The 25,371-nt window shown below is 35.8% G+C and overlaps 1 protein-coding gene across 1 annotated transcript in view; it reads left to right on the forward strand.

Annotated features, from left to right (window-relative positions):
• ODAD2 (outer dynein arm docking complex subunit 2) overlaps nucleotides 1-25,371 on the forward strand; it is a 67,108-nt gene that overhangs the window by 37,104 nt on the left and 4,633 nt on the right. Inside the window, 2 exon segments of the mRNA XM_066337847.1 lie at nucleotides 7,101-7,289; nucleotides 7,879-8,100. Of these exon segments, the coding sequence (XP_066193944.1) occupies nucleotides 7,101-7,289; nucleotides 7,879-8,100 (411 nt within the window).

Raw genomic sequence — 25,371 nt, forward strand, 5'->3', positions numbered from 1 at the left:
TCAAAAGCGTACCATAAGAGAGACAAAAAGGAATTTTTTGCTTGCCTCTTAAGTGTTTCAGAGAACCAGGGCCCTCAGAGATTTAAGAAGCCCAGGAATCCAGACCTGACTCGGTGAATCCATAAGTGACTGCTATGCTTGCAGTGTATATACTAAACCAGCTAAACCAATGACTCTTGACACAGGCTACCTGATTTAGTGGACTGACTCTCAGGAGTTATTAGGGCCTTCTACAGCCATCTTGGAGATCCTAAATGGACTGACTTAGGTTTCCCTGTGGTCTTTAATGTCCACAAATATAGGAATCTAGTTTCTGTAAAACACGTAACATGGAAGCCAGGAAGCAAAGGGTGTAGCCTTTATCTCCCTCACACAGGAGCCTTGGGCCTTAAGTTCCATGCAAAGCAGCTGCCTGAGAGCTTGGAGACCATGAGAAGCCAAAAAGCTTAGGAGATCCTGGAGACCTGGATTTCCAGCTGTTTGGCAGCTCATCAGGCAAGAAGTCAAGGATTCTATGAAAACTAAAAGCCAAGGAGCCTGGCAGGCTACTCACCAGCCATCTGGCTGACAAGAGAAAAGATGAAGAGACATGTTGGTTATTTAGCCTGCCTTTCTGCCTGGTTTCTGTCAAAACTTTTCAAGACGTCGTTGTGTTCTTATGGAAGGTTTTGGTTCCATTCCATTAGGATTTTCTGATGGAATACTGTTCCACTGGAAAATATTTGACCAGTTTTTCTTGTATCTTGGTTGATTAACGGCTACACATGCTTGTCAACGGCTTGTTGTGAAGCTTCTTTACTTTTAAATCTGATTCACTAATTGGATTTTAAAAATCTATAAAAGGTTCAAACCCCATCCTCCTCTTTTTTTTTTCACCTCTCTTCTTTGTTTTTCCTTTTTGTCCATGTCACTCTTTTTCCTGTCTTTACACTCTCACTTGCCACTGGGACTTCTGTAGGTCTTAAAACAAGAAAAGAGCATGGAGATAATTTTATTTCATTTGTTGCATAATGTATACCAGAAGATTTCAAGCAATCATTTTATCTAGTGATGAAACTTGTGATTGAACTAAAACATATTTTATACTTCATGCTGCTTGTTCAGATTCTCAGTGGTCTGTAAACTTTCATCTTTTCCAACATGTAATGGTGAGTGGTACAACATGATATGATTGCCTTCTTACTCTATTTCTGGAACCATGCCAGACATGCAACGGCAAAAAATAATGGTTTTAGCAACTTCTTAGTTTGTGTTGTCACTGCATTAATTGTTTAACTAGACCATCCTCAGAACATTCTAATATTGCTGTCTGCACTTCTAAAATATTAAATGATATATTAGTGATGACTATCTCATTAACATATTGATGATTATAAGAAGTTTGCTTGGACATGTTTGAATTAAATTCAAAACAATTGAAATAATGTTTTTCTAGTTAATCAGTGTTGTTTCTCATACATCTATTATTTAATGCTCCTCAAAATGATCTAAAATAATTGAGACAACTGTGGCATCAAAGGATTTTGATATTCATTGTTTCATTGCTTATATGGAAAAAAAAAATATTTTGGCAATCACCCAGGAGTGAATTTCAGGTATACTCTGCCAGACTGAAAAATAAGGAAAATGACAGATAGAAGGACTAGTAAAAGTTGCATTATTGACTAGGTAAACTTTTTCCCCTCGACATTTTTAGAGAACCTGCATTGCATGCCTTCTTGGGCTGTATGCTTGGATAATTGACTTCACTTTGGTTTCTTGAAACTGTCAAGAGCAATGCAGTTGCCAAGTGTGCAATGCTCAAATTCCTGAAGAGAGAGAGGAAATTTTGAGGAGGAATTCTGTTCTTACAGAGTAGCTCTTACAGAGTAGCATTGGAACCACGTCAAAGAAACTCTGCTTTGTTGCTTTGGTCTTAGTTGCTTCTTCGAGATAAAGAGGACTGGAAAATCCATTTTCATCGTCTGCTGTTGTTTTCCCAACAAATTGCATCTTCTCACAAAAGAAAAGTTGTAAGATGTCAGGAAGTAGTTTCGTCTTACCAATGCTTCTTCATCTGTTCTGCAACAGTGGAAGCCTCCATAACTGTATAGACAGGAATAAAATTAACCTTAAGATATAAAGTAATTTGATCAATATTACCATTGAGTTATTTAATAAGAACAATGAATAGAAACTTCCTTATCTAAATTTTGTTTTCCATTTCACTAAGCAGCTGTAATATAGAAACTTCTTCGGATTTCTTTATTTTTAACTTTAAATTGGTTTGTGCACTAGAATGAGAAGTTATGCAGTCGGGAATAGCAAATGGAAAGCTGCCTTCATTAAAGAAAAGGAAGTTTAAAGATGACTCTTGATAACTAAAGTTTGTTTGCCCAGCCATACCATCTCTTTTTTGGGCAAAAATTATTCAATTTGACAAATTAGCTTTGACTTCTTAATCTTTTTAAGATGTCCTGATAGTGAAATATTACTTGTCTTTAGTGGAGAAATTTTATCTTTCAAGTGGACTTTAAAATAAAGACAAATACAATGGGATTTTGGAATAATGTGTTTAGCTTTAAATCTTTCAAATAAAGAAAACACTTTTCACTTTGGAAGAAATAAGAAAGGAATTATGTTACTAAAAAATCAAGTAGTTCTTCTACGAGACCTATATGTCTCAACTTAAGATTGATGAAATTTATGTATTTAATGAAAACAAACACAAAAAACATAGCATATCGTGATGAGAAAACTCAAAAGTCCCAAATGTTCTCCTTGTATAAATACCACAAAGACCAAGTCCTGCAAATACCATAATAGTTTCTGTTCTTAATTAAAAAAACTGTGCAAAGCTGGTTTGTCTCATAGTATTTCTGCTCTTGGCTGAGCCAATGGAGAAACAAGTGAAAAGTAGAAGTTAAGAGAATCTTGTTAATAGTCATGTAGGCCAGCAAGGTGCAAGTATATAATAAAGAGTAGGCAAATGAGGCTTTTATTAATACAGCAAGTAACTTTTCTGGCCCTAGCACCTATGCCATATAGGTGTGTTTTTACTGCTTGAAATTTGCAAACTCCTCCCCTTGAATCCAATTTTAAAATAGCATTTCTCGTACTTTCTGAGGATAAAAACTTCCACTACTTAGAAGATGTGGTCACTGAAGTCATGAAAGAGTCTGTTACCGCTTCTTTTCTTCTTTAGCCACTTGAAACGTAATTGAACAATCCATGTTTTTTCATGTATTTTTCATAACCTCAGATTAAATGTTGCATTAAAAAGTATAATAATGATGAAGATATAAAATGCAGATATCTCCTGTTAATACAATAAAGCCTTCTTCCACCTTTCAAGTTTTTTTACATTTTTATGACTTCTTTAGATGCTTTTGCATTTGGCTTCCTAATTTGTTCAGCTCAGGAAATATTATTGTTAAAACAGATGCATTCAACCTATCGTTACCACAGGCACTCAGATATATACAAAAAATTATCTGTTTTATTGCTTGTTAGTGGTTTTATCTATGTTTTTCTCTAGAAAGACAGTTTCTAAGCTTTATTCTTAACTATTTTTTACCCTGCCTGATTCTACCTGAATAGCCTTGTAAGGACAACCAAGAAATAAGATTTTGTAACAGTAGGTAATGGAGTGGCACACATGGATAGAATGTAGTATAGATAAATATGAAAGCTTAACACACACCAATAGCTGGAAATAACAAACCCTTTGGGTTGTTGGACAAAGTAAGCTGTTAATTAATTTAGAAGGTGGAATTTAAAGAGTCCATTTTTTCTAATTGAAACAAAAAGTAAAGAAGTATTTCCAAAGACATGTTATATATTATTTCTTTTCTTATGTTAATTTAAAATGTATAAATGAAATTGTCTGAGAATATTTGAAAACTAAAATCACAGAAGTTCCTTTACACTATGAGCAGTATCTGATAATTAATACAAAGAACATAGATTCAGAAGAATTCAGTTATGGCCTCTGCACTCACAAGCACAGCTTTATATAAATTCTTTTTGAAATATTGAGGTGTGGCAATTGAATATAATAAAAACACAGATTTCAGTTTAAAAAAAGAAACATAGAAATATATTGTACAAAGCAAGTGTGTCATTTTGCTTAAATGATATGACAAACATTGTGTTTGCTGTTTAAATTTCTCTGAAGAAAAAAGAAATCTTGTACATAACATAATGGATTTTAAAGCTCTCATTTTGGTCCTTCTTCCTGCACATTGTTCTTCAGATTTCTTGCTGTTTTGCTTTTCTCTTTGTCTTGCACAGACCACCAGACTACACCCACAATCACATTTGGGAAACTTCCCTGACATGTGGTTTCTGCAGTTTCCCTCTGCTTTTCATCACTGGTAGAAAGTTCTGTCCTTATGTTTACTTGGTTTCACAGATGATTATTGAAACTGTTTTCTTTTTCTTACTGCTGAATGTTTATATGTTATTCCATTACTTTAGTGGGATGTACTCCATTACAAAATGTAAAAAGTATAAGCTTGTCAGAAGAGAAATTCAACAAATAGGGTTACAATCACCTGGAAAGAAAATACATACAGGCAGAAAAAGACAAAATGTTGGTACTGGTCCATTAAGATGAGATAAAGGCTGTCTTAGCTCTTCATGGAATATCTTTCAAAAGCAGGAATAATAATATGTAGATATCTGAACCATGCAGAAACACAGAATCATGTTCAGAGCCCTTTCAAATCTTACACCTTGTACTGTAGCATTTACCTGTTGAACAGAAGCCTTTCTCATCTGTTGAGGCAATATTTATACACGAGGTAATGTGGTAATGACCTTCAAAGATTGTAAGTAAATACAAAATTTTTAGTTTTCTTTTCTCCTCCCATGTCTGATAATATAGCTTCTACAGCTTCTTCTATAGCTTCTATAGCTTCTTGAATACATTTAGATAAGAAATTTGTGTGTAGAAAGCTTTCTCAGTAACCCATTACATATTGCCTTGGGTCAAATTTTAAAATTTCAATACAAACATGAAAACTGATATAGAGGAACTGTGTTTTAATTCGGGTGATTGTCTGTATATGCATTACATTGTGGTATGCACACACTAGCAATTATAGAGGATCATTTATGCTGTTGTATCCGTGGGAAATGCTCTGTAAGCCCACCTGCCTCTACATGCAGCTCACATGGTAATAGATGGCAGGGCATTGCCCTTCCTTGTCTTTCTCAACTGTTTTTCTGAGCCACAAACCTGTACTGTCATTCTTGTGCATTTAGATTCTATTTTAATTTCTATAAGGACCTCTGTTATGTGTTGATTTGGGGTTTTTTTAGGACTTCTGCATGAAGTTTGCTCTTGGATGCTGCCCTTTTTCCATGTGCTGTGGCTTCTGTTTTTTACCCTTACTCAGTTTGGCTTTAACCTCTCCCTTCCGCTCTCAAGATTTGTTCTGCCTGTGGCAAAAAATGTTTCATTCCCAATGTGCCTACCCACTGCTTTTGCTTTCTGTGAGAATGAAACATCACAGCTAGGAGTTCTGTTTGACATTTAGACCCAGAACCAAAAAAAGATGAAACTGCAGCATCTTATGAAATCTTCATTTACCAAGTCCATGATTTGATGGATTTGCTCAACAGAGCTAACATAATACAGTTGGACCCTACTCTGTTCATAAATCAGCCCCCCAAAAGAAATAAATATAATCTAAACCATGCCTGGTCTTCAGGGTCACTACCTAGCCATAGGAAAGTTCATACAATCCATGTTTCACCTTACATGAAGTCCAAAGAGTTTCAGGAGCGAGTCTAGTAGTTTTTATTCAAAATTCTCCTATTGACCTGCTGAAAGAAACAAATAAAAGTAATTCCACATGCAGACCTTTCTTTCCATCCCTGCACATTTATCACCACTGAGGAGGGCTAGCTGAAATTTATCTTATGAAGTTACTGCCAACCATGCTTGACTTTTTTCAATGTAATAACAGTTTGACTCCAGTTTGTCCAATGCCACCTTCAGTGCCACCATAACATCACTTCAAGAAGTCTGTGCTCAAGAAATTTCCAAATCAGAGAGAATACTTTCATACTGAATAACCCTTAACGGATGTTCTTTTTTTCTTTGAATTTGCCTAACGTAAATTTTTGAGACTCACTGCAATCCTGCTCCAAGGACTTCCAGCTTGTCAACTGTTCATTGTTTAAAACTAGCTTTGATTCTGAACATGCCACCTACTAATTCCATCTGATGATCCCAGTTCTTCTCTTAGAAGAGAGATCCTTCCCACTCTACTCTGTACATCTGTATCACACTGTTCCTTCTTTTTCTTTTATTACCTTGAGTGTCCTAGTTGTTTAATCATTCCTTCTACAGAGCAGTTCCCTACCCTGATTATTCTTGTTGTCATTCTCTAAACCTTTTTTAATGTTATGATAACTTCTTGAAGATGGTAAAAATGGACCAGATCTGTCTATTGTATTCAAGATCAAGGCACACTGTTTTCTATTTAATTCTTATGGGGAAACTTAAACATTTTTCCAGGGTAGTTTTTGTGTTCTTTATTCACATTTTTTTACATTGCTTTTTCATACTCTGTGGTGCACCATGGTTCTCCCACAGTTGCTGTCATGACTTGTGTAATTTTCCCTCTTAAATATTCCTGAATACTCATTGGCATTGATACAAGAAAATAATATTGTCATTCCTTTGTCCTAGCTGTCAGACTAAATGTAGGAAACAGGAGACACTTTGAGAGCCTAAAGTGTCTGTTGCTGTGTTAGATGCCCTACAGTGTGCAAGGCACCCATCTGGCCACTTTGATACTACTGATAAGTGAGACTTGCACCCTTCTAAAGTGACAGCTTGAGACTTTTATACCCTGAGGTATGAAAAATGATAAATGAAAGATACCTTTATTTAGGCATTGAATTTCTGCCTGTCTGGTGGATTGTAAAACTATCTAACTCTCCTACGTCAATCAAAAGAGTTCCAAATTCCAAATTAGCCATATTTCTTGGTGAAGGCAATAGCTGCAGTTTTGAATAAATATGTCATGCCAATGTCTTTTTTAAACGTTTGCATATAAATACTAATTGAATATTTAAAAACTACATTTCTTTTGATTCTCTTTTAGAATTCTGGGGAAATGGTTCGATCGTTTGTTGGCGGCTTGGAACTGATAGTCAATTTGCTAAAATCAAAGGATAAAGAAGTTTTAACAAGTGTATGTGCAGCCATTGCAAATATAGCTAAAGATCAAGAAAACTTAGCTGTTATGACAGATCATGGAGTTGTCCCTCTGTTGTCCAAGCTAGCAAACACAGTAAGTTATATTTAAACATATTATAAAAAGCGTTGTAACTTCTTATGTCTGACTGCATTATGCCCAACTAAAAGGTTATGACAGGAGCAGTAGATTTTGTAGCAGTACAAGAAAGAGCTGTAGAATCATTCCTCAATGGGACATATATTGGACATGAAAACAGTCTGTGTCTGCTACTAAAATTGATTTGGAAGATGAGCTTCATTTTAATAGTTACTGTTGCGGAATATTGCTTTTGAGAGGTGCAGCTGCCATATGAAAAAAGCACAAAGGGTTGAGAAAGCAATAAATGTGAACATGCAGAAAAAAATCTCACTGATGGGGCCATATTTTACATTTTAATGCTATCTTATCTAATTTCCATTCAGTCTAAAAGTACCTTTGAAATAACATAAAAATTTGCAGCACTTGCTATAAAAAGAATATTAAGGGACTTTAATAGTTCTATGCCTTACAGCTCTCTCCAGTTTTAATTGTACTGCAATTAAATTGGGATGCCTTAAAGATGTGTGGGAATGCAATTCTGCCTTCTGATGACTTTTTTGTTGTGTATGTTGACTTTTATTTGTTATGTTTCTACCTTCTTCAGAACAATAACAAGTTAAGACGTCACTTAGCAGAGGCCATTGCCCACTGTTGCATGTGGGGCAGCAATAGAGTTGCCTTTGGAGAGACCAAGGCTGTGGCTCCTCTAGCACGTTACTTGAAGGCAAAGGATCCATTGGTTCATAGAGCTACAGCTCTGGCTTTATATCAGCTTTCAGAGGATCCCAACAACTGTGTCATTATGCATGAAAATGGAGTGGTGAAGGTGAGGTGCAAGCTTTTCTTCTTTGGGATTCAAACTATTGAAGAGGTTTGGCATGGTCAAGAAAAGAGATTTTTAATTTGAAATAGTTCTTGGATGCTGTTGTGGACCTCAAATTTTCTTAACTTTATCCTAAAAATATTTCGTTAATTAGTGAATTAGGAAATGGGATTTTGGTGCCAAAAGTATTACAGTTAGGTGGGTTTTAGGAATGGAAATATTCCATGTGACATTCATCTTTAGAGTACTTGACTCTGACTTAGGCTGCTAGTGAGATTACATCAGCATTTTATCATTCTCAAATGACATTTACTAAAGAAGTTGGGTTATCTTAATGGATGGTTGCTTAATATAGTAGTAAGTCACCTAGACATGGAGTGTAACTGGATTTGGGAACTAATTAACATAGAGTAATACAATAGTTTACCTGGAGCTGTTTTGGTGAATTCTTATAAAATTATTATTTTAGGAGTTAAGCATAATCACATTCTGCAAAGATCTTATCCTAGAATAAAATGTTCTTTCAAAAAGATTTTTTTGGCAAAGTTTTGTCTCACTGGTTGAAGGCAGAGGAGTTATTTCTTTGGCACAAGGGAGATGAGCATTATGGCTTTAGAGATGGAGATAGTAGGAGTTCTCAATTTTCATAAATTCCCTGGAAGATTCATTGTATGCAGACCTTTCATTTTACTTGATGTTCAGGTAAATGTATTTGCAGTAAGAATTTATTTATAATGCAGTGTTATTATTAATGTTGACTTTATACCTGCATTTATAGTAGTGTACTTCACTGTGAGCAGATTCAGTTCTGGCACAGTTAATGATCCTGAATTATCATGTGTTTATCTGTAGTTGGCATTAAAGGATCCACTGGTCAAAAATACTTAAACAGTCAGTTTAAGGGCCAGTACTTGAACTTACCCAAGTCTAAGTTACTCTTCCAGCACTGGAGAGTAATACCTACCTACCTACTACAGTCACATTATATTGGCTATACAGCCAATAGTGTAGAGGAATATATGCTACATTACAGCATTAGCACTTGTTGACTTTTTCATATTGCTTCTCTCTCTATTCAGCTGGCACAATCCATTTTCTGACCTCCTGTCATCTGTTTTCTTTTCTTTCTTTTTAATTTGCAGATTTCAGATTTTGTAAGTTGTAGCACACTGATTCTGATGATGCACTTTTAGAATAATTCCACATCACTCTAAGTTCACCTTTATTTTTCAGTCCTAGTTAAAGTGTTTGGACTAATAAAAAACATTAATTTGTACTTCCAGATAAGTAGGATTGTAGAGAAAAATATAAAGTGTTTAATGTTTTTTATTACTCACAATATTCTGGATTTTCCATATATGCTAGTCCAGGTGCTTTTGTTCTGTGTTACCAGAGCTGAGCTGATTGTGAAGCAGATCAACACATGCACCATCACAGCTCAGGGCACAGATGACCAATCCACCAGCACTTAAGAAGAGCTTGACTGCCTTGATGGCCCTGTTGCAATTGCCATCAAGAACCAATAACTGGAGTTTCAGAATGGCTAGAGAGGCATTCCCAGATGGCAGGAGAGTGGGTGGAAGTTTACTTGCACAAATGGAAGAGTCAGTACCGGGCTGAGTCCTGCCTGACCTATTCAGTCGGTCTGCCCAGCACGGGTGAGACAGTAGTTGCAGCACTGTCTGTGCCATTGGATATCTTTGCTCTGTGCTTCTCAGTATTGACAGAATGCCTGTGTGTTTTCATTCTTCTAGCCTCTCCAGTGAATAGCTGACTGAAGGCGTACTTTGTATTTATATAGAGGTTGTTATGTACAGGTTATTCCAGGACCAGTCATATTTTCTCTAGGAAACTTGTTTGGATTTGTTTAATTTTATTTTTTTTTTTATCTTTTACCAGATATCTGGTGTTTCAGTGATCATGCATAGTTGGATTAATGTCACAGCCTCTGTAGTTGTGACTAGGTTGCAATACATGCCTAATCCCAGGTGTTCTTCAGCACATGTTCATGTGCTGTGTTCACATACAAAGAATGTGTGATGCTTTGGGGAGACATTTAGCCTGTGTGAATGACACAGTTGCTGAGTGTTTTAACAGTTGGTCAGAGATTTTCTCAAAGCATTAGACTTTCTGACCATTACCTATTCAATGTGCGTATACATATTTTTGTCCAAAAACCAGTAATAAAATTATAAACAGAAAATAATTTCAATCAGATTGTTGTATTTCACATTTTGCTACTGCTTCAAACATTATTTGAGAATCACAAAACAATAGTTGTGAGAGAACCAGTATTGGAAATTTTCACCTATTTGTAACTGCACCCTAAATACATTTAGTTTTCCCCAGTGAGGCTATATGATAGAAGTCTTGGGAAGTCACTGGTGTATGTCAGCTACCATGTGAAATTCTGAGGAGACAAACAGGAATTTTGGAGGAAGTTTAGAAAGGCAGTTTATGAAGTTTTTCTTTTATGTTCAGTTCCATAATCAATGTTCTTATGACCGGGAATGGAACAATGGTTATGACCTGTGACAGATGAATAAATGCTTTCTTTCAACCAAATACTAGAACATATTTCCTCTTTCTCAACAATTCATGGCTGTGCTGGAAAATAGATTTGCATTTTCAAAGATCCAGTGATGACATGTAGGACACTAGACAGCAGGAGAAATAGACTTCAGAGAAAGGAACAGGTATCAGTTTGAATTCAAGTTTGGAGATAACCACCCACAAACCAAGGGAGAAGAGAAGTCCACTGAGGGTTTGGCAGTTTACAACTGAGATAAGAATGAATATCAGGCAACATTCTTTATGCTTGGAGTGTGTCACCAGAAGAGAAATAGGAAAATTCATAGGCAATGGAAAGCAGGACCAAGCCAGCACCACATTCTTCATGGAAACAGCAGAATATTTCCCTTAAAGCTCTTGCAGAGGAACAAAGATGTCCACCTATATTTGCCTGCTGCTGAACCTTAGGACAGTCAAGCTCATTCATGAAAAATATGTCTAACTATAAGTAAAGTGTACAGGTTTCTTATAAAAGATGCCCTTGTAAGACAAATTGTAAAAACACTGGGGAGGAAATGGGAGACTGAGGAAGTGCAGTTACTTTAATAGTGAAAAGATGAGTGTAAACATGTTTTAAAGGAAGTAGAGTCATCAGAAGATGCTGAAAAGCATTTAAATCAATATCCTACAAACCATGTCAAGATAATACAATGCTACTCTGGGCTACAGTCACTCTTTTTCTTGGTTATGTTGGCAAGCTGTAGATTTGGATTGTTACTGAAGTGAGTTAGTGAGCATGGTGGTGTGATAGGACAGGCACTCATGCAACTGCTCATAATATACCTCCTAAAAGGATTCAGAATTAAAAAAAAATTCAAAGTATACACAAGTAAAAAACATGTAGCTGATTATTCCTGGTCATTCTTCCTTCACAAATGAGGGAAGATGGAAGAATCTGTTATGGAAGTTAATTTCTGCTATTGCAGAAGTTAATTTCTGACGTTGTAAGTGGTATAATGGATTTGGTTTTGTGGATGATGATGATGATGACAATGAAAATGATGATGATTTCTGTGTAAAGAAGGCCTAGGAAGTTTGAATGGCCTCATACCCTACAGAGCTGAGGACAGTCTTTTATTATGAGGCTAATGAGACTGAGCAATCTCTGAGGAGATTATTAAAGTAATGAAAATATAAGAGAAAGTAAGCAGCCAAAGTCAGGCTGTGGAAGAACAAAATTAATCAAATTAGTAATTCATCTTAACTTTAAGTGTTTACACTGTGCACATGCCAAACTGAAATAGTCATCCCAATTCTTACAAGAGTCAAGGAAGGGCAATAGGTTTTTACTGTTTCATCTGTTTTAATTTGGAAATTTATGCAAAGATAAGGCACCTTGGTTTCTACTGGCAATATTTTCTGGTCTCCTTTGGCTGTAATGCCAGTCAGTGCAGGTTCAAAGGTCAGATCAGCACATCTAGGCTGTAGGTGTTTAATGGGGTGAATCCCATCCAAGGCAGTGGAGAACTTTTAAAAATTAGCATACAGTCCATTTCATTATTAGATAGCAATGACAGAATTTTGAATATTAGTGCAATAAGGAAGACCTATTAAAATATTAATTTTTCTTTTCCTAGAAGAATACAGATGAGTTGAATTTATATGGTATGATGGTGATGAAACTCAATCTGCCCAGCCGTAACTGAAGCACACTTTGAGTATGATCTAATAATGCCAGATGTTTTAAATTAGTGGATCTAACTAACTTGAATCCAAGGATTTTGAAAGAGATCTTTGGAGTATTAAGGATGGATTCCTTTCATCTAACTTTGGCCACTTCTAGGTATGGAGTTTAAAGTAGTCTAAACTAAGACACCTTCTGTAGGCAATGGAAAGTGAGAGACACCTGCAGGCTTACCGTAGCTGAAAATAGATGCCCAAGATATCTGCAAGGAATAGACTCATAAAAATGCCTCATTTTCTCCACTGAATGTAGAAAGGACCTAGGTGACTAACTCAGACTAAACAGCTAGCTTTCAGACAGCTGAATTTAAATTAATATCCTCCTGGATGTTGATTTTCAACAAGCTTGTGGTACAGGGGAAGTTGCAGGGCTGGAAGAGGGGTAATATGCCAGTATTTAAAAAGCCTGAATAAGATTATAGTCTGGTAAACTGGACACTATTCTCACGTAACATAGTTGTAGGTCCATACGTTATAATGCTGGAAGGATCATTTTAATGACCAAGTCTGACTAGCCTTGCTCATGCAGAGCAGAGACATTGCTTCATTTTTTTTCTGTTTGGAATAGAGTATATCTTTTAGAAAAACACTGACTCTTTACTTAAAAAATTCCAGCAATGGAAAATCCACCAGAGACATCATAACTTGTTCCAGTAGTTAAATACCTTCCCCATAAAAACATTTGCACCTTATTTGTAGCCTACAGTTTGTCTAGCTTTATCTTATGCAGTTACATGTATGATACTTTTGCTTGGTAAACTGACAAGCCCTACATAGCTTCTGTTCGCATATACACTCTTATTGAAAAAAAAAATAAATGAATTGTGTGTCTCATTGTCATGTTTTTAATTAGATAGGCAAGTGTAATCACTGATGTAATTTCTGTATTTTTAACTCTTTAATTATATTTGTGTGTCAGTTCTGGTTTTTTTATTTTTGAACTTTCCTTTTTGGACTGAATTGCAACATGCTTCAGAAAAAAAATCAGTATTTCAGTAATATCTGCATGAATACTTAAATCAGGTAGAATAACTTCCATGTTTCTGTGTAAGCTCTGTTTGAATATCAGAGATTTTCATTATTCTGTTTGACCATAGTAGTGCCCTCAAAGTTCATGTTTGGCCAATTTTCTACTTTGATTTTCATGTCTTTTTGGAAATAAATCCCCAGGTTAAACCTTTGCATGCTATAATGTTGACCTTCATGCACAGGAGTAAAAATCACCAGTGAATTTAGACCTTGTGATATAAGCCAATTTTTTTCAGGTGATTAAATCAGATTTTAATTTTTGTCAAAACTTTTTATAAATGTCAGATGACATAGCTCTCATTTTTGTAGGAATAATTCACAATTCAAAAGCAGCCACAAAATGTGCTCAAGCATTTTATTGTTTTAGAAAGGCAAATATTCAGAGGCAAACACAGTGACTCTTGTATTGCCTTTAAAACAAAATATTGCCTTTCCACAGCAGAGGATTGCTGCTTTGGCAGAGATAAGATTCATTAGAAAACTGAAGGAGTTTATTGGCTGAGAAAGTGGTAAATACTTTTGCATTATAGAGATACAAGTGTATTAAGGTCTCTGAAAAGAAGACCAGTGGCTTTGGTTGTAAAGGGTGAAGCTAAGAAATGCTTGCTCTGCCTGCCAATGAAATTTTACCTTTGCAGGTACCCAATTAGATGGTACATAAGTATTCTAAAACATTTACAGAGGTCTTCCTGCTGAGGTGATCTCCAGTATCTCATATGAGAATCCTTTGATGTTTTTACTTGAAATTTCTGCTTGAATTCTGAACTAATTAGTTAAGATACAGTAAAGTTGGGGTTTTTTTTTAATTTATGCTTTTTTGTGTGTGTGTACTGTGATGATGCTTAAAGGCATTGATGACAAATACAAAGTTCAGTTTGCTAGGGAGTGATGTGTGCCTGTATAAGAAGATGATGACTCCAGAAAAGTTTCAATTTAAATGTAACGCACAACAAAGTGGAGGCGAACAAACAGGAGTGGAGTGCTAGAAAAATTATGTAAAATATGTATATGTTCATATTTGATAGGTAAAGCAGGGGATTCATTTTTTTTTGCTTCGAATTCATAGCTGCAACTGTAATCTTAAGTAAAATGTAAATAATGAATACTGACTGTAAGCTTTTTGTAAAAGTCTAGAACCACTGGAGAGTAGCCAGTCACCCAGACTTTAAGGCACTCACACCATATGGGAGCCATAACTGGTGCTGTTGGCAGGTTTTTCCATGTGTGTGCCTAGGCTCAAGGCTACATGAAGTCAAAGTAAATTAATCTCTGTTGAGCTTTGCATTGTTCTGAGCAGCTTTTATTTTCCAAATTCATTTTAAGATATTTTTCTGTGCTGAACTATGAAAAAGTCAATTTTCTCCTGTTCTTGTTCCATTGTACATACAGAACTATTTATTTTTGGGCTAGTGGAACCATTAACCTAATGATTAAGGTGCCTAAAATGGAGATGATCAGAGTTTTCATTCATGTTCTGATACTTTTTTATTATTGGAAGTGTCTATCCAACATACTGCTGCATAGAACTGATCTTTAGCCTTACTCTGTGGTCTGGTTTATGCTTTTATTTGCCCAACATGGAAGTGCTCTATTTTCTTATATTACAAATGGATGCCTTCTGGAATATCAGTTGTGGTAGCTTATTAGAACATCACCAGGAGTGCTGAAAAATAAAATTGAACTGCTTAGTAAAATAAAGTGGGCAAAGAAGACACTCATGCCCTAAGAATGGAACTTGATTTGTATAATCATACCTTTTAATATTCTTTTCAATTATTCTTTTTATCAGGGTATCCTGAAGAGATGCATGGTGGGGGGAGGTGGGGAGAGGGTGGATATGTTCAGCTTGGGCTTTTTGGTTGGTTGGTTTTGGTTTATTAGGCAAAGAAGGCATTACATGTTTAATGTAACTTTTGAATCCTGTGTGGACTTAATAGGAGGTGTTTGTGCTTTTCGAGTTCAGTTCTTAGTGGCAGAGCAGTTAGGCTCTTCTATTCCCTTGTAATATTCCGAGATATAAAAGCCGTTTGTTTAACCACGATTTCTGAAAGTTTTTGTGAAATGTAGATTTCATATTTGGAAGCTTTTTTGTAATGACTGTGTTAAAAAATACAACTTCTGTAATTTATTGTGCAGAGCTTCCAGAAAACTGTCATTGTTTGCTGAAGTCATAAATTCCTACAAGAAGTTTTGGCTAACCATTTTATGTGCAAAGACTTTCGTAAGACCAGCTTTATGAAATAAATGTGAATTACAAAACATGGAAGACAATTACTAGTAATCTCTACTGAAAACATTCTAAAACCAGCCTTTTATCACATACTGTATTAATCTAGAGTACAGAAAATGAAATGCAAAAGCACTAACACCCACTTCTTTAGGAGTATTTGGCAACAGGTTTGGTTGTTTTCTTGTGGTGGCCTTTGGTGAGAACATTAAATACACAACATGGAGTTTCACATTATAAAGCAAGGTTTAATATATCTTTATAAATTAATCCAAGAATATTTCATGTAATCTCTATGCAATAGAACTATTGAGGTAAAATAGTATGTGTTTGCAATTTATATATTTATGTTGTAATTTTAAGCTTAGAAACACCCCCTTTGTAACTGTAACTGTGATGATTTGCTCTGTTCAGGCTCCACAGTTCATGCTGGAGATACGGTGAGTCTGGCACATACTCCAGTCTCATGGCTGTTACTTTTTATAGCAGTTGTTACAGTTCTTGGACATCAAGAAAGAGGGCACTAGATTCCAAAATTTCTGTATGTCTGTTGTCTACAGAAAATATGCCAAATCCCTTCACCCACAAATGTATTGATCACATCACACTTAAATTTTGGATGTAAGAGATTCCATAAACTAAGTCACATACTAGCATGTTCTATTCTGTTTCAGAAGGATTAATGTAAATTGTCAGTGTTCCACCAGTTTCCATTGTGTTAGCAAGTGCCAAGTTGCTTTGAACATTTTGCTTACAGTTTCAGCTTCAGAAAGCAGGAGCCAGTAGCTGTTCTACCTTCATAATAAGCAAAATGTCACCATTCGTAAAGGAAGGGTACTTTTATGTTAAACATTTTGCTTTTGCATCATTGACAAAGGTAATGAAGTTTGGCTTCAGTAGAGATTAATCCTCGGAGGTTAGATTACTTTTTTCAAAACTTCACATTACTGAAGTTTATGATATGTAGCAAGTGTTCTGTTAAAATCTGGCTGATTGTGGATGGGAAAAACCAGCAGCCTAAGGGAGATCAGCTTATTTTTGCCCAAACTCTGTGCTTCAGGAGATCTCTAATTTTGTAACATTTGGATAACAAACCTAGAGGCTGGCATAAAGCTCCTCTTGGCACATTTTAAACATCTTCTGGTCTTATAAAAAGAAGCTTGTCCCACTAAGCTGTACGTTTGTTGGAGCTGTTTAACAGTAGCTGTGCCCTGCAGCTCTTTTAGTGATAAATGAGCCATTTCAAATAAGGGCAATTGCAGCCAACTGTGCAGAAGGAATCATTAAAAAATTTAAATAGACATTTTTGAAGCTTAAAAATGCACAAACAAAGTATGTTAAATCAAAATATATGCTGCTCCTTTTAATGGAAAAGATTGCTACTGGCTAAGTCTGCCAGCTTCAATAGGTGTGCCAAAAAGCCAAGGAATCTGGCAGAATCCGCAGATAGCAGTTCCATCTTTCATCTATATTTCTTTTCTGTATTTATCTTGCTTTAGAAAATGCAGAGAATGTCTTTTCCTTCTGACTTGGCACTATTTCCAAACCACAGAAATACACAGAGCAGCTTCTTGCAATTGTTTAGCTCCCTGCACCAGTCTTATCCTTGTGACTGTGTGAATCATTTCTTTCTAATTTGGCAATAATAAGAAAGAAGAGCATTAAAATATTTTTATGTTTATGGAATATTATCCTAGCTGAACTGTCAGATATAAAATCAGTTTTCTTAATTAAGAGACACTGGGTTTAATGTTTAAGGACAGAATGCCAGGTAATTATTTTTGACATTCAGCTGATCAAAAATAGTTTCCTTGTATGTAAGGAGCTATTCAAAGAATCTGAACATAAGAAATACCAAGAACAAAGTTCTTCCTGTGGAATCAATCACTCAGTTCAGTTTGGCTTCAAGCCCTACTCATTGTAATCTCTCATATGTTGCTGTTGCAAAGAGTGCTCTCGGGTATCTTTTAAGTGATAGGGCACAATTTACTGATATCACTTTCAAGGTAAAGATGCAAAGGAAAGACCCATTTGCAGTGTGTTTATTATGGGATGGGCTCTAGTGTTAATGTTCCTGGTCAGTGTTCTGTACTTTGGCACCAAATCTAAAGACCTGATGAGGCTGCCAGGCAGCACGAGCCTGATGAGAATTCTGTCCTGGCTTGAGTGAGGGCAGGAACAGGATATGAATTGCTGATGCAATTATGCTCATTTTACAATCAGTTGCATATGAAAGCTAAAATGTATCTTCTGGACTAGAAGTGAAAGTTCATATGATTTGATTTTATTGAAATTTTGATTTTAATTAATTTTGCATTTATCTCCAAGGGTAATTATTAGCTGTATTTATCAGCTGCTCATCAGTGCAGAATTTCTTGACATGGTTTATTATAATTCTTGGTCTCTGGAAGCTTTGGAGAAAAAAATGTAGTGTTAAAGTGAGAGAATAGTAGCCAGCCAGTAACACTTTTTAATTTCCAAAAGAGTCTGATGCACTGCAAATCACGTTACCTTTGGATTTAGAGAAACTGTAAAGCTAGATAGAAGGTGCCTTTAGGCTGATTCTAGTCTACTCATTACATTTGTGTTGAAGGTATAGATAAAAATGAAAAACTTTTCTATGACATAGAATTGAGAAAGCAGCGACTCATCAAGGTGCATCCATACTGTTACAGGCACGACAGTTTCAAATACTAGGATATTATACATAATTAGGGCTTTGTGGGAATAAAGAGAAGTTTAAAATATCAAGAGGGTCTTTAGAACACCTAAAATGAAAATTTGACAGGACTCTGAAGGTCCTGTCCTTTACTGGTTCTTGTCTACTGTCTACCCCGGCCACCTGAATCCAGGTTCATTTGCTCTTTGTATCTCTTACATCGTATCTGTGCAAACTGCACAAATACAACATTCATTAGACTGGATTAGCTCCTTCTCAGAATTCCAGAGAGACATAATTGCTGAACTCCAGAGGCATTGTAGACTAAGGGAGTGTGCATATATTGAAAAAAAGTCTGTCGTACTTGGCACTGGATTTGCTGATCATTCATGCTATAGAGAATATTCTATTAGTCTTTTTCTTCTCAAAGCATTTTGTCTTTCCATCAGTTGATTGGTGAAATAATCCTGTTGCTGTTTGGAAAGATGGAATTGACCATGCTTGGATTTTAAGAAAGCATTGAGTAACACTCTTTACAAAAAACTGTTAAAGAAGTTAAAATGCTATGTGATGAGAAGGCAGAGTCCTAGAGAGGATAAGTAACTGTTTAAAGCTCAGGAATCAAAGTGTAGGAATTAGGATGAAGTTTTGGAGCCAGAGAATCCTGTCACTTAGTATTTCATAAATGATAATGGGAAGGTTGGTAAATGGTGAGGTCGCATACTGCTGACAATAAAGTTCTGCAAGATAAGTGCAGGCAAAGTCAATTGCAAACTGCAGTTCACAGTGCAGAACCATAGAAGTCAAATCTCCTGTGCAAATATGTCACAGCTCAGTGCAAATTTTTCCTCTTCCATGGATTTACTACGCTGAGCAGTTTTGCACAGTGCACATGCAGCAGTTGCAGAGGGACTGCCAGTAGCTGTGGTTAGAACTGAAAAGCTGTCCACATTTTTGCGTGAGGCAATAAAGTCCTTGCAAGCAATTTGGACAGAAAAATTTTCAATGTAAGATACAGTTAGGGACACCATGCGGCCCTGACTTTGCTTTTGATTGATCAGACTGTTTCTGTTAATCTCTCTGCTCTTGGTCTCATAATCGAAGAATCCTCATAAAATTTGCAGTTATATGTAGGTGTTATTTATCCTTAAATTTTTGTTGGAGTGTGGGAAGAGAAACTGATAGTCTGCTTAATTCTTCTGCATCAGAAATGTATATGATGAAAATGTATTTTGAGATACCACTCTTTCACAAAATTTACAATATTCTGCATAAAGATACTTCTGTTCAGAGAAAGATGTTAAATTCCTTAATTGTCATCGTGAATCAAGCCCATGATGCACTGTTCAAATGAAAAAGTAGTCTGTTTAAGTGGGGAGTTGATGAAGTAGAGAGTACATTCCCCGTGTGGGAGTAGTACTTTCTCTTAAATCATCTTCCACATACTGTTTTTATTAGACAGCAGAATGCCTCAAACATACTCACCCAAGAATGCCCAACATGTGGTCAGTAATGTTCTTGTGCTTGCACTAGTGTTGTGAAATAATGTCTGGGGTAGCTGGTTAGCTCCAGCCATTTCCTCCTACCAGAGACAAAAGTAACCACCACACCAGGTTTAAATTGTGATTCTTTTTACCTTTTGCAGTAGCATTCAGGTAGAAGGCTCATGTGATTTCTTTTTTTCCTGTGTTAAAACTCAGGATTGCATGATTTTAGAAAATTAATTTTCACATCTTCCCCCGCATGCTTTAACCAGTTTTAGCAGAGCTTCTATGCATGTGGTACAACCTCCACTTGCCCAAGCACAACTATAACTTTATTCTTCTAGAACTAAAGAAGCTCAAGCAAATGAATAAGCCAAAAACATTTCCAAAACCTGAAGCTTGGAATTGAAGTTGAAAAGGTAATAAAAAAAAATGAGGAACAGACTTTTGTTCTAATGAGAGAAAAGTTTTAAATTTAATTTTTATTGATTAATTTTTCATTCCCTACTTTGTGGTTACATCTTTAGAGAGGGAAGGAAGCAGATCAAGGTCTCTAGTATTTCTGACATTCAAAAGTCAGACGGGTATTATTGCTTGCTTGTTTGCACACAACACAGTGTTTTTAAAAGTCTCTGATCTCACAAAGCTTCCAAAAGCCAGCTGCCATTCAAGAACTTGTGGCCAAAGTCCTTGAATGGCTTTGGAAAAAAGTTTTGCTTATTTTTGTAAAAAATATATAACTCCCCTCTAAAGAACTGTATGCAAATCACAAATACTTTGGTTGAATATGGCCTGATTGGAGTGCTAATTCAAGCAACTCCCTTTGTTTCAATCCCCAAAAAACCAAAGCATTTATCTATCACAATAAGTGTACATGGTAACATTTTTCCACAGCACAGACTTTTTAAAAGCAGACAAATTTCCAGACTTGTAAATATATTTTATGACAGCTGACCAAACTGTTCATAAAGAGATTTGTGTTTATTATAGGAAGATGACTCCATACTATAAAATAATTTGGTTTTCTCTAATAACAAAAAAGGCAGTTAGAGAATCTTGAAAAATAAATGGTATCATACATTTAATTTTCTGATACCATAGATTTAGATTTAGTAATATAAATGTACATGTACCCTTGTACATGTACCCTTGCCTGTGAACAGCCCCAGATCTTTTCTTGCTTCATCACATTCAGTTTCATATTTGTATGAATAGAGCTGATCTATGTTCATACCATCTATACATTTATTTACCCCGTGTTCTAATTGAACATTTTCTAGTGCATTTACTAGTGTAAAATCAGATTATATGTTGAACAGTACCACTCATCTTCCAGTTTATGTAAATGTATGCACTGTTGCCACCTCCACATCTCAAAGCATAAGAGTATAGAACAGTCTTGTGTGCCACAAAAAAACAGCTTTAAAATACGCTGGCTACTTATTTCAAATAAATGCTGTTGTACAAATTCACAGGGAGAACCTACTGCTTTTATCCCCAGACTTTGATATGTAAGGTTTACTAGCAAAAGCACCTCGCTGGTTTTGATTATAATGATCGTATATAAGAAGAGAGACCGACCCTTAGAGCATTGGACCTAAAGCTATGTTAGCTTTAGAGATCAAAGTCAGTGCTTGCAATTGAATACAGAAGAGAGTTTGAAGTCAGTTCATGCTTACCAGTAGATCCAGCGTACTTTTAAAATACCGTTACCATCACATTATGTCCTCAGATCCCTGTTCTCAGGAGGAGATACACTTGGGAGAAACATTGCAAAAATTTGTCAAAATTCTGGAAATCGTAGTGTCCCTTTACTGCAGTTCAGTGTTGTGTTTAAAGACAGAATGGTTAGAGTGCATTTCAGGAATATCAGACAAACCAAAGGAAAAAAACCCACATCATCTTTTCAGGGCATTGCTGAGAAATCAGGCAGAACCCTTCAGAATGTCAGGGTAAATGGACAGCCTAAACCTCTTTTTTTTTTCCCTCTATCTTGCTGCTGATAGTTTATTTGCAACTGCTGCTGATTAACTTTCAAATAATCTTGATATGATTACCAGAGATAGACAAAATTATAGTATTCCTATCCACAGTAATGAGTAATATTAAAAAATTTGAAACAAAACTGAATTACCAATTCTTTCTCAATTTCTTATACTACCTTCTCAATAATGTTTGAGAAGGAAAGGAATGGTAAAATTCATGCTCCTTGAAAATGAAAAGGAAAGCAAAGAGTGAAAAAGCAGGTAAGTATGGAAAATGAGCAGAAAATGCAAAAAAGAAAGATTGATTAGGTTTGCAATGATATAAAGGAAAGATAGTCCCCAATATGTTATTAAACCAAAGTAAATTATGAGAGGAAAAGGACATCCATGACATAAATTTAGAGTTTTGAATGTCCATTCCATGTAATAAGCAAGCAGGCTCATAATTTAATCTTAATAAAATGAATTTCCATTGAAATGAAAAATAAAATTTTGAAATATTACTCTATTGAAATTACAAAAAAGTTCTTTATTCTCCCTATGCCACTAAAAGCCTTTAATATGATAATCTTTTAAAAACTACCATGAAATAAAAATAAAATACAGAAAGTGGTTTAAATAAAAATATGCTGTGAGACCCTGGGCTTCATCACTTTCGGATTATCAGATATGCCTATTGTTTTTTATGGGATGAGTTTCATATCCCATAAGACTTTTTGTATATTGGAATGTTCATGATGATTGAATTCTTTCTTAATATTGCACCAAACATCTTACAGCTGAATGTGGATTCAAGCTGTCTGCCTTTAAGATCTCCATTTAGTTCCATATAATCATACCTTTTAAACATGGATTAGAAATAATTTTGATGACTAGTTTTATTTAGCTACTTCACCTTTGCATGATATTTTATAGGTAGTTAGATTTACACAGGAAATAGTTGTCAGTATTCCTCTGAAATCCTGTAAGTAGCAAATTGAGATGGGAAAACCCTTAAACTGAGTATTTTAAAGTGATCTGCAAATTTGCAGTTTTTAAAGTATTCTACATTTTACCATTTGACATTTTGTTGATTTTCTCCTTGTTACTGATATTCACAGCTCTCTGCCAATTTATTGTGTCTTTGCAGAGAAAGAGGGCATCCTTCTCTAAATAACTATATAAGAAAAAGACAGTAAAACAGATGAGGTGAAGAGAAAGCTCTAGAGTCTATTCATATTTTGTAGCTATATGAACATTTGCAAGTATGTGTGTGTGTACCATAATATAGTTCCCTTTAGGCATATAGGTTATATGTATGTCTCCAAAGTAATGCAATGCAACATTTAATCTTATTGGAGAATATGACAACTATATTCTTATTCTGTATGTTATTATTGTGTGGTCAAGAGATTTCTTTTCAAAAGTGCTGTTCCCATTCAGATGTTGAAGAAATATGGCCCTTGTCCCAGATGCCTTTCAATTTAGTTATAACAAAGGAGGGGACTAAACAAAACGGACAAAAAATGGACAGACAGCAGGTAGGAAAAATGGAAAAATTAAGCTGTACCCAGAAGGATTTTAAGCTTCAAATCTATCATGGTGTAAAATCAGTTGTAGCTCCCTGAAACTTTATTCTAATGAAATAGTAAACATCCTATGGTAAAGTACCAGTAATCATATGTTCAGAATACTTCACTGAGACTATCAAGCCCTACTCTTCTTTTCCCCTCATTTCCTGGCATTTTGTGGGATTCGTCTTGCCAACAGTCATTTTGTCCCAGGTGGTCATGTAAGAAAAATGACTTGTGAAGGACAAATCACCTGTCTTAAGTCCTGAGATAGGGGAGGTGGTTTAAGTGCACAAAAAACTGCAGGCAAGTTTGTTCTCATCCTAACTTGAAGTCCTGCACCTCTTTGCAGGAAGTGCACATGTTTCCCAGCTCCTACACCCTTTCTGGGGATTGATGGGAAAGATGAGAAAGAAGAGACAGTTCCTGGCCAGCCTGCTGGCTACCACTGTGTTCAGATGTACCTTAGCCCAAGCTGCCTCCTTTGGACCTCCTGATACCCCCCAGCCATTCCTGAGTGATTCCAAAAGGTTACCCTTTCCCTGTGGCTGCAAGAGTGAAGATGTGTTTCATGGAAGAGAGGAAAGGACAGAAATAGAACAAGAAAAGAAAAGAAGTAAGATGTAATCTTCCCGAAATTTCTCCCACCCCAGCCAGAGAGCTTCAGTTTCACCTCTTTATGTGAAACTTGAAGAATGAGTGAAGTAGGCTGCACTAGGGGATGCTCTGACTTTAGTCCCAGGGAAGAGAGACGTGTGTAAGGGGGAATCATCGCAGTGAGTGTCAGTCCTGCCCATTTTTTGCCTTCGCTGGAATTTCTTGGTAATAGATTTTGTACAGCTGCTAGCTCAGAGTGTTCCCTGGCACATGGGGCTTCAGTTTGGAATCTGCTGTCTTTGTGCCACCTGGAAAAAAAACAAGCAAACAAACAAACATCCCCCACCCTGAACTTACATGAGCATCTTCTTAAGAGTCTGGATATGGTACCTGTTGTCTTATCCTTTCATTCAGCTGAAAAGGAAAATCAGGAAATTGGCCTGAATTTTAGTTTAGAAACAGTGACTTAACTTAACCTTCGTTATACTTTGATTGTGGAATATGTTTTATTATTTATAATTTAATTTTATGAGAAGTATTTTCATAGGAATATGTGTAACGTAACACTCAAACTAGGTGCTTTAATATTTTCCAGTGTGCACTATGGTGTTGAAAGTTAGAAAATGCTGGCTGGATCTAGACTGATACTTTCTTGGATAAGCTTCTACCATATGCTTTTATTTAAAGTTTTTTTTTTATTATTATTTTAGATTTATAAAAAACATGTGAAAAATTACTTTTTTTGAAAAAGAAGTGTTACACAATTAGAAAATCACAGTGCTAGGAATTTAGCATCCTTCAGGAAATGCTGCATGTAAAAGAAGCCATATACTAAATCTAAGTTTAAAAAAAAAAAGCAAGCCCTACGACCAACTGGAAATGCTATGTCAGTCTACAAGATGTTGCACTGAAGTGTATGTCTTTAGTTCCAGGAATTTTAAGCTCTATGTGAACTCTGACTAGCTTCCCAGTATAGATATTAATCTTGTTGAAGGAGTTTGTCCATATTTCCTTCTGATCAGAAAAATTTAAATAAGATCTGCTTTACAGGGCAGAAAACCTAAAGAAGCCAGGACAAAAAGGGCATTAAGAGTTTTTTATATATAGTTATTCTTTATTCATATTTTTCTTTCATGTTCACAAGGCTCTGGGGTATTGAATAAGCTGATCTTTTATCTATTCTGTGTGAGCAGGGGAACCTCTTTCCAACAGCCTTGTTCTACACTTCCAATTGTTTTACAAAACCTGTTGTGGACACATCACATGACTAACCCCTTATTTAAAGATTATTCCATGCAAACCTCTGTACTTCCTGTAAACATGACACCCTGTGCTTCCTGCTTCCCCCCACCCCGAGTCTGGATGCAGCAGTGAGTGTGGTTGAAGGAAAGCAATTCCAAGTTATTGTAACCAGTACATGGAGATCATCTGAGATTTTTAGGGTTTGTTGGTACAATACTTACCTATGCTTTTTCTGCCTTTAAATCCC

The sequence above is a fragment of the Sylvia atricapilla genome, chromosome 1, assembly GCF_009819655.1.
Source record: "Sylvia atricapilla isolate bSylAtr1 chromosome 1, bSylAtr1.pri, whole genome shotgun sequence".
NCBI classification, from domain to species: domain Eukaryota; kingdom Metazoa; phylum Chordata; class Aves; order Passeriformes; family Sylviidae; genus Sylvia; species Sylvia atricapilla.